The following is a 14961-nucleotide window of genomic DNA, read 5'->3' as shown; positions in this document are numbered from 1 at the left end:
AGAACTGATACAAATGTGGGCTTGTTTCAGGTTAGGGTTTTGTTAGGAACGATAAGGAGACCCAAATGTTGCAAAGTTACTAGTGGCAGCCCTCATATTTCTTTCCAGACAAATTGCTTTTAAGCTGATCACATTTAAATGAACACATAAAATGTAAATATTCCTTAAATTTCCCTTAAAGCAAATATAGGTTATGTTCTTTATCAACAACAGCTAAAAAAGTCAATCTAATTTTTGCTTTTGGAACACTGGCTCCTGCGATCTGTAAGGCTCTGTTCACACCTATGCAGTTTGCTTTTTGTCCATTTTGCAGTGCTTTTCGCAGTTCATTTTGCATTTTTCTACATGAGGTTTTGACGTGTTTTGATGCAGTTTTTATGTTTTTACCACGTTTTGTGTTTTGTTCAGCTCTTTTTTTTTAGGTAAAGTAGAATTTTTTTTGTTGCTGGGCACAATAAAAATGCGGCAAAAATGCACTACTATGCATTTCAACAGCTTCATCATTGAACTCTTTTGTAGCAGAAATGCTGCATTTTGCTTTTAAAAAAGTCCATGACCCTTTCCAAAAATGCAGCAGCTCAAAAAAGCATAGATGTGAACATGTTCCATAGAAAACTATGGTAAGTGACTGTAGTGCGTTTCTGCAAAAAGCACTAAAAAAATGCATTGGTGTGAACAGAGCCTAAATGTACTAAATAATATGAGGTATAAACCAAACAGGAATTTTCTCAGCTGCATAAGAGCTGGGGAAGGAGAAACAGTAGCACTTATTCTTTTTATACCTCCCTTAATGTTTGTCTATTCTACTATTATTATACGGACCAATGATTTAATTCCCTGTGACTTCACAATTTGTTTACAAAATACCACCATGCTCTGACTCCTTCCATAGTTACTCTTGTTTTATGCTTAAAAATCTATCATACTCAAATGGATAGCCGCAACTGTCTCTATCCTGGGTAATGGGAAGTCACTTGTAAACTCCATTATACCCCTTTACAAGGAAACGTATATGATATATCAGCCTGGATGTCACTCCACTTCCTCAAACTCAATCTATCCAAAACTGAACTCATAATATTTGCGCCCCAATGTGCCCCTTCCCCTGACTTCTCTGTCAAGATTGAAGGCACAACTATCAACCTGTCCCTGCATGCCAAGGTGCTAGGTGTTATCCAGGACTCTGAACTATCCTTTCAGCCCCACATCCAATCACTGTCCAAAGCTTGCCACCTCAACCTATGCAGCATCTCCAAAATACGCCCTTTCCTAACCAATGACACCACAAAGCTCCTAGTCCACTCTCTGGCCATCTCTTGCCTTGACTACTGCAACTCCTCTCTCATTGGATTACCTTTATATAGTCTATCCCCTCTTCAGTCCACCATGAATGCTGCTGCCACTCATATACCTTACCAACCATTCAGCGTCTGTTTTTCCTCTCTGCTAATCCCTCCACTGGCTTCCGCTTTCCCAACGAATTCAATTAAAAATACTAACAACAACTTATAAAGCCATCCACAACTCGTCCCCCAGGTGCATTACTACCCTAGTCTCAAAATGCCAACCAAATTGTTCTCTTTGTTCCTCTCAAGACCTTCTGCTCTCTAGCTCACTTTCTCCCATGCTCGCCTCCAGGACTTCTCCCAAGTCTCTCCCATCCTATGGAATTCCCTACCCCACTCTGTCCGACTAGCTCCTACTTTGTCTACATTTAGACGATCCCTGAAAACCCACCTCTTCAGACAAGCCTTTTCTGCCCCCACCTAATATTTGTACTTTAATTTCTCCATCAGCTTATCCCCCACAGTTATTACGTTTTGTATCAATTGACCCTCCCTTTTAGATTGTAGGTTCTAACGAGCACAACTCTCTGTTTTCCTCTGTATTGAAATTTATTGTAATTGTACTGTCTGCCCTCACATTGTAAAATGCTGTGCAAACTGTTGGTGCTATGTAAATCCTTCATAATATTATAATAATAGAGGATGCCTGAAAAAGTTTAATAAAGTATTAATAAAGTATTGAATATCTGGTTGGACTTAGATGTCACCACTGTGGGTCAAGGTGACTCTGAGGACTGCCCGTCCTAACTAGTCACTTATGTCTGGTGTAGACCATGGTCCTGTCAGCCAAGTCCCTTGCTAGTGTATTATGCTCCGGTGCTATACTGATATGCAGCATATAAGCATCTGATGATGACACTTTTCTCTTTTTAATGAACACTCTTAGTGAATGAACAACAGCATGTATGCCTAGTGAGTAGCAAGTAAGGTGTTGTTTTAGTTTACTTGTTGTTTTTGTTTGTAATTGGTTATTGTTTCCTTTTGAGCTGGGGTATGCCCAGAGGCTCTGTTTTGTACTCTTTTTGTTCTTAAAATAATAAAAAGAATTTTCAACAACAAAAAAATACCACTATTGGTGGTTCCACAACTTTTAATTCCTACATTGACTGACAATATAAAAATATAAAAAATGTATTAACTGTTTAGGTCTGGGTACATCAATGTTTTACATTTTCCAGTGGTTAAATAAGAAATACATTCTAATTCTTAGTCTCTACCTACAGGTCGCAAGTTTCTGATTGCCAATGCCCAGATGGACAACTGTGCTATCATCTACTGTAATGATGGGTTCTGTGATATGTTTGGCTACTCCCGAGTGGAGGTCATGCAGAGACCTTGTACCTGTGATTTTCTAACGGGCCCTGAAACAACGCACAGCAGCATTATGCAACTCACCCAAGCACTACTGGGATCTGAAGAGCGCAAGCTAGAGATCCTCTACTACAGAAAGGAGGGTAAGATATATATTCTACATTTTTACAACACATATGCTGCATGTTGTTATTCATTTTCTAAACTCCATTAATTTTCCTCAAAGAGAACATCATACACAACATAATGTAGGAGTGGGTTCTAACCTAGTTAAATCCCCCCCCCCCACCATCTTGCCTGAGAGCGGTATTATGAAGTCCCAACTCCATTTGGGTAGATAAGGCCAAGCTTACTGAAAGTGATCTCAGGCCAGTTCATGGGACTAAATCCATTAAGCTCCACTGCTAATGGTGTTGTGGCCCTGCGAGTAGCATCAGGCATTCTTTTACTGAAGTCAGCTTCATTAGTGTACATGTGGGTAAGACTTTACATCCTATTTTGCAGACAGAGGGCGGTCCTGGTTGCTGAGTGCACCAGCACTAGAATGCAGAGCCAATAGAACCCAGCTGTCCCTCATTGAGAAAAAAATCACTCTGTCATTCCTAATGTTCTTCTTTTGGCTATCTGAATTACTGTAAAATACAATTACTTTTTCAGTTAGTTGCAAAGCTACCAACAGTTCCGGATTTGCCGGGACAGTCATGATTTTCAGAAAGGTGTCCGGCGACGCCTGTGTCCCGCTGTGTGTCCCGGTATCAAAGCCTGTTAGTACTGTGTCCTAACTTCTCCCTTCTCTGTTTACCATAAGGCTCCCCCCATGTTCCTACTCTTGCACAATCTCTGTATGCCACTAAATCCATCCCCTCCTTCTACCCCATTCTCTCACACTAAAGCTGGCATACTGGCCAGCAAAGACCCCACCGCTGTCCCTACCCCGCTCGCGTTGTCCTGGCAGCTGGGCGCACACTATATCTTGTCATTGGGTGTTGCTAGACTTAGGATGCCCTCAAATGAGGGATGGGAACTTGGAAGTGCTCCACTCCTGCTGGAGAGTCTTGGCCAAAACCCTCTTCTGCACCGCCTTCTGTCTGCATGACTTTGGTACACATGTGAGTCTAGTACTCACAGTGCTGAAAAGGAGCACAAAATTTCACTTGCACTGTATCTGTACTGGGGGTAGAAGTAAGAGAGAACATGTATGTATACAGAAATGTATGGATGGGGTAAGAGTGCTAGGGAGTATCTAGAGTGTATGGGGAAAACAGGGCTGAGGGGGAGCCTTAGGTGTATAGGGGGTAGCAATGTGAGGGTATAAGGGGTATTCAGAATGTAGGTGTGTCACAGTGCTGGGGGTATCTGGGGTATAGAGGGGTCACAGTGCTGGGGGTATCTGGGGTATAGAGGGGTCACAGTGCTGGAGGGGTATCTGGGGTTTAGAAAGGTAATAGTGCTGGAGGGGTATTCATGGGGTGTTGAGGGGTTACAGTTGTGGGGGATTACTTGGGTTGCAAAGGTGTCACAGTGCTGGGGGGTATCTGGGGTTTAGAAGGTATTACTTTATGTAGGTACTGTTTTTCCCATTCCTTCTTTACTGTACAGAATGATTGTTCTTGTAGTTAATGTATGCAGTCCTCCTTTAAACCCTCTAATTTTGTGTTTTCTGTTTGTACCAGTGTTTTGTTGTTGTTTTTCAGCAAAATTCCAATAAAAGTAAACCACTTCATTCCCTTTTTGTCTTGCTTGACCATAATTATTTTTACGATTAAGCACTTTGTGCGAAACTCATCAAGGTTTCTTTTTTAAATGTCTGTTTATCTGTGAATGTCTGAACATCTTCACAAAATATCTTATGGTCAGGCAAGACAATCAAGAGAATGAAGCGGTTTTATGTTTTTGAAATTTTACTGAGCATACCAGGACCAAGTATGGTCTGATAGCCACGAACCGAGCCGTAAAGCGTGTGGTATGTAAAGACGGCCCCCTTGTTTACTTTTGTTTTTCTTTAGCCCTCATTACTATGGCTCTCTCATATATGTTTAAATAAAACATGGCATTAGGTTAATGGTGTGCCTTTTGGACAATCATTTAAAATGAATGCCCCTAATTAAAGTACATTCCCTGCCTACAATTTCTTACTGGATGCACAGCAAAAAAAGGTGTCCCTAGAAATGTATTTGAATTGTTGGCTACTATGTAGTTGTATTATATGTAGCTGTGTTATTTTATTGACAATATAAAGGAGAACTAGCAATGAAAAAGTGATAATTCTTCGACTTTAAATTATCATGGTCTGCATGGTCGAGAGGTGTGACAAGGATCTGTTCATTGTCTAAATATTTAGTGTTAAAAGGTGTCCCGCTTTCCCATCTCAGAATATTGGAAAGCATGATAGTGCATTAGGCATTTTGTACTTTTAGAGTAGCACTTAACACATGCTTTTTTCATCAACAACACGTCATTATTCATCACAAATCAACAAGGGAAAGGTACTTACCTAGAATGAGAAGCATCCCTTGTGTTGATGGCTTCTCTCTTTGTTTAAATCTTCAGTTCTTTGCCCCCCTCCCCCATAGAGGTAATCTTCTGATACTGTGGGGATGAATAAGAACTTTTGGACCTTTCTTAAGCAGTCCTCAAGAGTGCAGACTATGATTGCACTTTTTGTCCCTACTCCTCCATTGATAAAAGCTGCACTATAGCTTCCGGCAATAAAAAGTGCTCTATGAATGGAAAAGGTGACCTTTCATTCATCTTCCCAGTCTCCATTCATAGAGTGCTTTTCATTGCTGGAAACTATAGTACAGCTTCTGTGAATGGAGGAGGAGGGCGGAAAGGGCAGGCATAGTCAGCACTCTACTTGTCTATGGCAAGTTCAACGGCTCATATTAGCCCCCACAGCACCGGAAGGTTACAGCTGTGGGAGCTGTGGGGGTATGGGGGGGGGTTGCAGAGGACTAAACATTGAAAAGAAGAGAGAGCAGCCATCAGCACAGCACAAGGGACACAACCTCTCATTCACTGTAAGTACTGTTCTTTGTGCTTAAGCTTAAATATCACCTTAAGTGTTAGCTGTGAAAATCTGAAAAGGAAAGCTGCCATTTTTACTTCTAGGATGCATGCCAGGGTTTGGTTTTTGCTTTATGACAGAATAACTTATAAAATGCAAACTTGGTCCTGGTTCACACTAATGCGGTGAAATTTCTATGCATTTTCAAGCGCAATTTCAGGAGCATTTGTGTTGTGATTCTGCAGCGATTCTGATGCGATTTTACACAGCTGCGATTTCTGTTCTGGCTAATTTCGTGACTTTAGAAATAGGTGTATCTCGCACTAAAATCACATTGCATTTTAACACCTATGCATTTTCACTGCTGTTTCTATTGAAGTCTATGGGGCTCAAAAAAGCGCTGCATCGCACCAAACATGCCCAGGACCCTTTTGGAAATCGCATCGCGTTTGGATCACATAGGTGTGAATGACCTCTATAGAAAGCCATGTTATCTCCTCTGACATGGAAATCTATGTGTTCTGGCAAGCATAAGTGTGAACCAAGCCTGAATGTAATGCATACATAGAATCAACATCATACTGGCACTCACGGGCACCTGATCAAACCAGAGACCTATTTAATTGCCGGTAATATGAACACAGGTATTGCACGTTGTAATATTCTCTATAAAAAGTATTTCTCTATCAGTCAAAGCAATGTGGTACTTCTAGTTTGTACCTGGGAGATGCAAGCAATGGATGGATCCTTTTGCTGGTATCATCATATAAGAACATCAGAAAGAGCATTATAGCAATGGGGATGGCCCAAGGGAATCTTCTGTGAGTGACTGGATAAGGGATATACGTATATTAATGCAGAACCAGAAAGCCCCACTGGAGCTCTGCGTACTATTTAGGGCAGTCAAAGGGAAAGTCACATTAATTGTTCCTTCTAAATTAGTAGCGAGTATAAAAGAAGTGAGAGCAAAGACAGAGAAGCTTGGACGCAGCTTTTACAAAGCGCTGAACTGCATCTCCCCGGGGTAACAGATTTTCTTCTTGTGATTTCTACTGCTCAAAGAAATTAAAGTATTATCCCATACTGTGACCTAGTAGATTTTCTGTGGCAACGTAAGATGCATTCATTACTCATACGTGTCTGCACCCTTTTCACGTTCAGCGTCATGATAACGTGATATTTTAAGGCTGCAACATGTCATGCCAAGGTCGTGTTTGCTCCTGGGAGGCAGATATCCCAGAATGCAATAGCGAACTGACTATATTGGCTGGTAATGTAGTGTGTGTCTCTGCAAGGTGTGAAGCTACTATCTGGTAATGGGAATGACTGGGTTTATGTGTAATCTTACAAGAAGATGTGTTTTAAAGTCATCACAGCTGGATGAATCATGCAATTTTTTGTGAGTGTCTACAAAGCCACAAATATTTGTTTAGGCTTTAAAGAATACTAAGATTTAGTAAACCATGAGTGCTCAACCTGTGGCCTTCCAGTTGTTGCGGAACTAGAAGTCCCATTATGCCTCTGCCTTTGGGAGTCATGCTTGTAACTGTAAGCCTTGCAATGCCACATAGGACTTGTAGTTTTGCAAAAGCTGAGCACCCATGCAGTAAACCAAACCCCTAAATTAATATGATCAAGCACCGATCTTACAGAGAAAGCTATCATGACAGGGGTCTGCCAATGCTAACCAACTTCTGAAAATGTTAGAGCCCTGGACGTCATGCTATCCTACTGGCTTTTAGACTTCCTGAGATACTGACTCAAGAAAGAATGCAAATCAGAAATGTAAGGTCAAAGTCTGAAGAACTTATCAATGTACTTGTTTCTGGTCAGGGACCCAGAGATATAACTAAAGGCAAAACTTTTTTTTGGTTTTGGACAATGTGGAGATGGATTAGAACACCCATTAGGTTTCTTATTGCGATCATTGCCATCGTTAGGAAGATTCACCCTCTCTATTTGTCCTGTTTACCATTATCGAAAGTCAAAGTAAAGAAAACCCTGAATTTTTGGTTATCCCCAGAAGGGGAATAGAGGGGAAATTTTCAATGGGGACACTAGTTCTGGGGGTCCCCAAGGGTTTCCCTTAATTTGTAGGGATTATCTCTCATGTAATGTTTTAGCAAGGGGAGGTAGTGAAGGTAAATGTCCCCAATGGGACACATATGTCAAAAAATTGACTAATAGGAGTTGAAACCCTCCCTTACCCTATCCAAAATGAAAGAGAAACTTCTACTTTAAGGCTAGAGGGGTCAGCATGATAGCCAGACAGCTGGGATTTCAGAAGGAGAGGTCAACTATGAGCTTCCATGAGAGTCCTCATGACAATTTTCCTTAAAAATATCAGAAAAAAAAAAGTTAACAGAAATGTCATTTCTAACTACCTGTATTAGTGCTTTGTATCAAATGTCCAGCTTCACACTATAGGGCTGAGGTGAGTTACTTGCTCAGTCTCCTCCCATCTTTTACTACAAATGACTTAAAATGAACAGTGATTTTCTCATTCAGGGAGAAACAATGGGTTAAATTTAATGCCAACTCCACCTGTTGCACATACTTACCTACTTTTAAGTGCCCCAATTTAGCCATTGGCAATGAGGAAAGGATACTTTGTGTACACTCCAAGTCAAGACTTTGCAGTTACATAGGACTAAGGACTCTCTTCCTGCTAAGTCCTCATCTATTTTCTTCATATTTCCCCTGTGGATCAATTTTATTGCTACAGCTTTTATTTACCTTATTTTGTTCCCAAACAAAGTTTCAACATTTGAAAAGATAATCACTGCTGTATGACTCTCTATGTGCTGTTTCTCTGAGCTTCTGGCTAGGGAGCACACTGTGCACAGCAGACATGTAGCAGACAATTACAGCAAAACCAGCTGTCAAACTAAGATCTGGCGGGCATAGATGCACCACTGCAGTTCACAGAGAAGGCTGTCTGTGTCTTGATTGGCTTTGTACAGCAGTAGTCTTGTGCATAAGGGTGAGGAAAGGAAAAAATGTCACCAGCACACCGAGGATCACCAATATGGGTCCAAAGGTTTTAATAAACCATCACATAGTTACAGCAAGGCAACGTTTCGGAGTCTCGCAGGACCCCTTCATCAGGCATGTGACCATTTTTAACACAGGAACGTGTGTGTTTGGATCATACATTTGTGCATAAGGGTGTCTCCAAAGAGACCTTGCAAGGCATTGGAACCACCCTACAAGACTAGAGCTGGCAATACATGGATCGAAATTTGGCTGGTTTAGCAGGGACTGGCTGAGATTTGATCCATGTAAGGGCAGGCAGATTGTACCCAAGTCGATCCATGTATGTAATTGTTTGGCTTAGTTTGCTTTATAAAGATATAAACTACAGTAGGTGCGCTATCCCTATATTATTTGAAGTAGTGCTATAAATGTGTATCCCTTTAGAAGTGAAATCATATGAATGAAAGTTCTTGCCACAGCACATTATTTGGATCAAGGACTGTTTGCTTTCACTAAGAACTTTCATTCATATGATTTCACTTTTAAACCATATACACTTATTCTCAGCACTTATATTGTATTGAGTGTTATTTCTTCATGTTTATTGAGGTTCGCTGATTTATCATTGGTCTTAAAGGGATAGTTCACCTTTTGTGGTTTCTATGTTTGTGTCCTGTATTTGGATAGTTAGCGCGCTGCTTTCACATTTAAGTATTTTTTTTTCTACGAAGTGCAAGAATCTTTTAGGTTTATTGCTTTATTAAAGAAACTTCTACAGTAAGTGCTGTAAGTACTAAGCCCACCTGAAAAAAATGACCACTTCCAGTGAACTTTCCTTCATATGATTTCACTTTTAAAACTATATACACATATTCTTAGCACTTATATTGTATTGAGTTTTATTTCTTCATGTTTATTGAGGTTCACTGATTTATCATTGGTCTTAAAGATGACCACTTCCAGTGTTCAACACATAAAAAAAACTCCTTGTAAGCCAAGAAAGCCAAGAAAAATACAACTAACTCCCTGTTGGCTCCCTGTTGGCCTTTGATAAACAATTCCCATATAATAGCTCTTACATAGCCATAATAGCACAGGTAATCGAAATTTTAAGCAGCCTGTTCTTTCTTGGCTTTTCTCCAGTATATGAAATTACTTCTGCTGAAGATCTGTTCTTCAGAACAAAACATAATATACAGTTTTAAAGGTTTCCATGCCTAATGTACAATTTCCTCTGTTATAACATCATGTGCTTTGCATTCATTAGGCCATTGGCAGTTATGTATTAGAAAGGATAGCAGCAGTAGCATTAGCAAAACTGAACCCATGTGCCCTTTGGCTAAGCCATTGTTTCTGAAAGGGAAGCACAGGCTTTTACTGTTTTTTTTTAGGAGGCTGCATACCGTATATACTGTGGGGCTGTGGTGCAGTTTTCTTCTGTTCATTGGTTCTGAGCATTTGCCTTTTTCCTTGTTCAAATTGTGCATGAGGGCATATTGAAGACTGGACAGCAGCAATGCTGATTGAACTTGGAAATGATCTGTCACACTGAAAGAAAGTGGCAGTGCTGAAAACAGACCCTTTTGGAAAAACTATATCTGGACATTTTAAAACCTTCATCAAATATAATAAAAACTATTACATATACCCAGTGAAGTGACTATCCTCAGGTAATACACAGAAGTGAAACAAATCCTCCTACATAAGTTGTACCTGTTTATTTGCAGCATGCACATGTCCCCTGCACATCCTTGTAAAATTCAGAAAAGGATGTTTCACAGACTCACAAAGCAGGGGGCTAGGAGCTGCAGTTACACACTGTACAAGAGTTCTGAGAGCTGATTGGAGGGAACAGACGCCCCCTCCTTCACACAGGAACAGAGCTGAGGTTGTCAATCACAGGCTGTGTGCAGGAGGTCCTTCCCCTTTTTAGCTCTTGGTGTCAGGAAAACTTGTCAGAAGTGACTCATGGCATTATAGAGGAACTAGACAGTAGAGAGTAATGACACTTTGTGCTTTGAAGAAAGGCAAGTACACACCATAGAAATATGTGCTTTGTTGAGATTTCATGTCTCAGGTTTACAACCACTTTACTAAAATATTTGAAACAATACTTTTTATAGGCAAAGAATCATAGGAGACAGTATTGCTGCTATTCAATAGTAATGACCCTTGATTCTGTGAGGAACATTTTTTTTTTCATTTTAATGTGGTATTAAACCCGAAAGCAAAAAATATAATTTATTGCAGCTTAACAATCATTAGATGTGGTGCCTGCATCAGCTTTCAATTTTTAGGTTTTTTCCCCCTCTCTTTTCACCTAAAGATCTGGCCAGTAACACACCCCCTGTATTAGAGTGCCTTCACTCTGGATGTAGGAGCACAAGGGGCACCTTTGGATAGCAGTATCAGTCTGGAAGGAAAGGGGGGGGGGGTGTTAGGTGTACTGGCAGATTTTACATATCAAAGCCAGACTCCAACTTTATAAGCAGTTACAGTTTTTTTCCTTTTAGGATAAAGGTTTTACACAAATAAATAAAAGCTGATCATTGTAAGCACCCCTGCCAGCGTTAAATGGTTTGTCTCAACTCTGTAAACTGATACATTCTGCTGCGAGTGTCTTCTTTTTAAAAAGCAACAGACTTACTGGCTAAATCACCAGATGAAAATAAAAGAATGAAAACCTAAAAATGAAAGTGATTGCAGCCATCACAGCTAAGAATTGGTAAGCTGCAGCATAATAAATGTTTGCTTTTGGGTTTAATACCGATTAGAATGAAAAAGTAAAATGTTAGAATTATTGTACATTACATAAAGAGGCATATCAGTAAATTTACAGCATTCTCGCTTTGTAATGTGGCCCCAAATTGATCCACATCGAAGATAACATATTGCTTTTATCTTCAAAGTGCTAGAGTATCGATCAACTTGAGATAGATCAGCCTGTTGGAAATTTTTCTCTTGATCAGAACTGCTGGTTATAGTTGCCTGCAGGCCCGGACTGGCCATAGGGCACACCAGGCATTTGCTTGGTGGGCCAGGGCTGCCTGGATCGGAGGAGTGGCCGGGCTGCACATAGAAGAACTGGACAGCGCATTTCTCTCCTGCTGCCACTAAATGCCTGCTTCTTGGCTGGCAGGAGAGAAATGCCCAGTCCAGTTCTTCTGTGTGCTGCCCCTCCTATCATCTCCTGCTGCCCTGGGCTCCTGTATGCTCCCCCCTGTGGCCGCCCCCCTCCCACCCCCCTTATCTCCTGCAGCGCTGCCATCAGGTTCTGTCAGGATAGGCTGTCCCCAGTGCTGACAATTCACCACCACAGATGGGAGAGGAGAGAGAAGGCTGGTTCTGCCCCTCCTCCTCCCGCACTCTCCTCCCTTGTCTGCTCCGCCGACACTCCCCACCAGTCTTGTCTTTTCTCGCTTTCTTTATCTCTTTCTTTCTCTCTCTCCTTCCTTCTTTCTCTCTCTCCTTATTCTCTCTCTCTGCCTTCTCTTTCTTTCTTTTCTTCTCTCTTTCCTTTCCTTTCTCCCCCCCCCCCTCTCTCTCTGTTTTCTCTCTCTCTCTCTCTTTCTTTCTTTCTTTCTTTCTCTCTTTCTTCCCTTCCTATCTTTCCCTCTCACCAAAGCCCCCAAATGCCCCCCTAATGTTAAAAATAATTTTAAAAAATATCTTAGTGGGAGGGTTTGTCATGGGGGACACCAGTTATTTTCTTTCGTTCAACCAGCTGGTTGAACAGAAAAAACAACTCATGTATGGACAGCCTTATTTTTTTATACTTACCAGCATCTTCTTCCCAATCACCGGGGACACTGTCTCCCCTGCCCGTGGCCCACACTTAATACGCCCACCTTCTAGGCAGTCCTACCAAGATTACACCCACTTTCAGGGTAATCCCTCCAAGATCATAAGTGCTCAGAGGATGGAGATGTGGGACTGTCCCAGCAAATTTTGGACACGTGGGATTGATTTACTAAAACTTCATAGTGCAAAATCCGATCCAGCTGTGCATGGCAGCCAACTTCAGTTTGCTCAATTAAAATGGAAACTGTTTTTTAAGCAAAGCTACACCAGAATTTGCACTCTCCAGCTTTAGTAAATTAACCCTTTGGCATTTTTGTGTTTTACACTTAGCTAAGTGAAATGATTCACTTTGCGCACTCAATCACCTGCAGAGAAATTAGAAAGCAGGAACCCCCTTTGCACATATGTGGTTGATGGAAGTGAAAACATCTTCCCTGAGCTTGGAGAAAATGTACTTCCGTAGTAAAGGAGCCCCACTAAAAGCAAATAAAAAAGCAACCTAAAAGCAACCTAGTTATCTCTAAATAAAAACTGTATATATCATTCTGAGAAGCATAATATCTGAAAGAAGGTTTGCTATGAATCCTGGAGTTCTGCTACATTTATTCTTATTTCCTTGCTTACTTCTTAGTCATAGGAAATAATAACCTTTGTTTTTTATGTTTGTTTCTCTGCCTAGCAGAATTCCATTAATCATATTGTGGCTTTAGAATGTTGTGTCCAAAATGCATTATTTTGCACTTGCTTGGGTGGATCTTCAATTTGACATTCTATAAATTGCTCTAATTCCACTAATGTTCCCACATCATGCTTAGAGGTTTTGGAGGTTAAAGTAATGGGTCATCTATAAAGCAATACATTGTCATCTATGAGAGATTTTCCTGTAAGGAATAACAATTTAAATTTCCCAGTTCTTTATACACAACAAGGTGATTTATTACATTTCTTTTTTTCATATTTTCTCCCTGGGCTCATTTAGAGAATGAAGGAAGAAAAAAAGTAGGAATTTTGACTTACCTGTAAATCCTTTTTCTTGGAGTACAGTACAAGCTACAGGACTTGTATTTTTAGACCATAGGTTATATGCAGGTACCTTCAGGTGATTGGACACTGGCAAGAAAACTTACTAGGGCTGCTCCTAGAGTGCGCCATTGAACGTTGATGTGATGGGGAAATGGGAATGAGTAGATCTTGTATGTCTTATAAATCCAAACTCTGTTTAACAAACCCAACTTTGTTAGTGCCATATCCCTCAACTAGAAAGTATGTGTTTTTTGAGGCATCATGGAACTTTTAGGCACTAGTAAAAGTATACAAAACATGCATTTAAAAACAGGTTTTTTTTTACATCAATAACATAGCAATTTAAGACCAAAAAAGCAGACACTCTGCTGTATATATACATATATATATATATATATATACACTTTCTATTCCTTCATTCACATATAGTGTATATCTGTAAATATACCATTAGATACCAAAATCTGAAGGGCAATTGTGTACAGTATGTAGAACTTCACTATAAATGTAAGAACGACATGTCTCGGTCAAGAGATCTTCTTCAGGGATGAAGTAGTAGTCTATATGCTACTGTATAATATATTGCTCTAATATATTAGCAAAAGAATAGATATCCAAAATACAAACAGCATGTAAAGCTTACATTGCTTTGATATAGTATATGCATGGAGTATGTAATCAGTTCATTTATAAAAACCCAATCCGATGCCTCAAAAGACACTTAGGGCTAGATTTACTAAAACTGGTGCATTCAGAATCTAGTGCAGCTGTGCATGGTAGCCAATCAGCTTCTAACTTCAGCTTGTTCAATTAAGCTTTGGCAATAAAACCTGGAAGCTGATTGGTTTCTATGCAGAGCTACACCAGATTTTCCAGTTTTAGTAAATAACCCCCATAGACTTCATATGCCTTCTGATACTAGATATTCTGTTTATCTTGGATAAGTAGTGACAGATCTCGTTGATTTAATCTGCAATTTTGGTGCCTGAAGAAATCTGTTCATAGATTTTAAATCCAATATTGGTTGGGTTCCCTCATTTGGTTTTGGGACTGTGAATAGGTTTGAATAGAAAACGTGAAAGCAGTCTTTAAAAGGAACTAGTACAACCACTCCACGGTTAGAAAATGGTTAGAAAAAGGAAAAATTCGCTAGAAGGGAACAGATCAAACACCTAAGGACAAAAGCAAAAAGCTGGAACCCCACAGAGTGGGTGGGGTTATATGGTGCACTCTGGGAAATGAGCCTAGCAGGTTTTTCTGACAATTACCTGAAGGTAGCTGCTTCTAACCCATGGTCTAAGCGTACAAGTCCTGTGTCCTGTACTGTACTATTATAATATGATGTATTCTTTTTGGTCTGTTTTAGGCATTTTTGATAAAAGAGAAGTGTGGGGTTCGTTTGTTTTTTAAAATCATACTTACTTGGCCCGATGCTACATCTGTCCCCAGCTGGCTCTAAGGGTGAGAACTCAGCGATCACATGACTGCTTATAACGC

At 40.3% G+C, this 14961-nt stretch overlaps 1 protein-coding gene and 1 long non-coding RNA gene across 3 annotated transcripts in view; one reads left to right on the top strand and one right to left on the bottom strand.

The window, feature by feature from the left end:
- The window catches only part of KCNH6 (potassium voltage-gated channel subfamily H member 6), a 247120-nt gene that overhangs the window by 85416 nt on the left and 146743 nt on the right, over positions 1 to 14961 (top strand). For both annotated transcript variants that reach the window (XM_089674594.1, XM_089674593.1), the window contains exon 2: positions 2570 to 2800. In XM_089674594.1, the coding sequence (XP_089530720.1) occupies positions 2570 to 2800 (231 nt within the window). The remainder of the gene's footprint in view (positions 1 to 2569; positions 2801 to 14961) is intronic.
- LOC149464587 (uncharacterized) overlaps positions 1 to 14961 on the bottom strand; it is a 145757-nt gene that overhangs the window by 63808 nt on the left and 66988 nt on the right. The window lies entirely within an intron of this gene.

The sequence above is a fragment of the Staurois parvus genome, unplaced genomic scaffold, assembly GCF_062004578.1.
Source record: "Staurois parvus isolate SC_StPar_1 unplaced genomic scaffold, SC_StPar_1.0 ptg000151l, whole genome shotgun sequence".
Taxonomy (NCBI): domain Eukaryota; kingdom Metazoa; phylum Chordata; class Amphibia; order Anura; family Ranidae; genus Staurois; species Staurois parvus.
The sequence above is the reverse complement of the archived record's forward strand: the minus strand, read 5'-3'. Positions and strand labels throughout refer to the sequence as shown.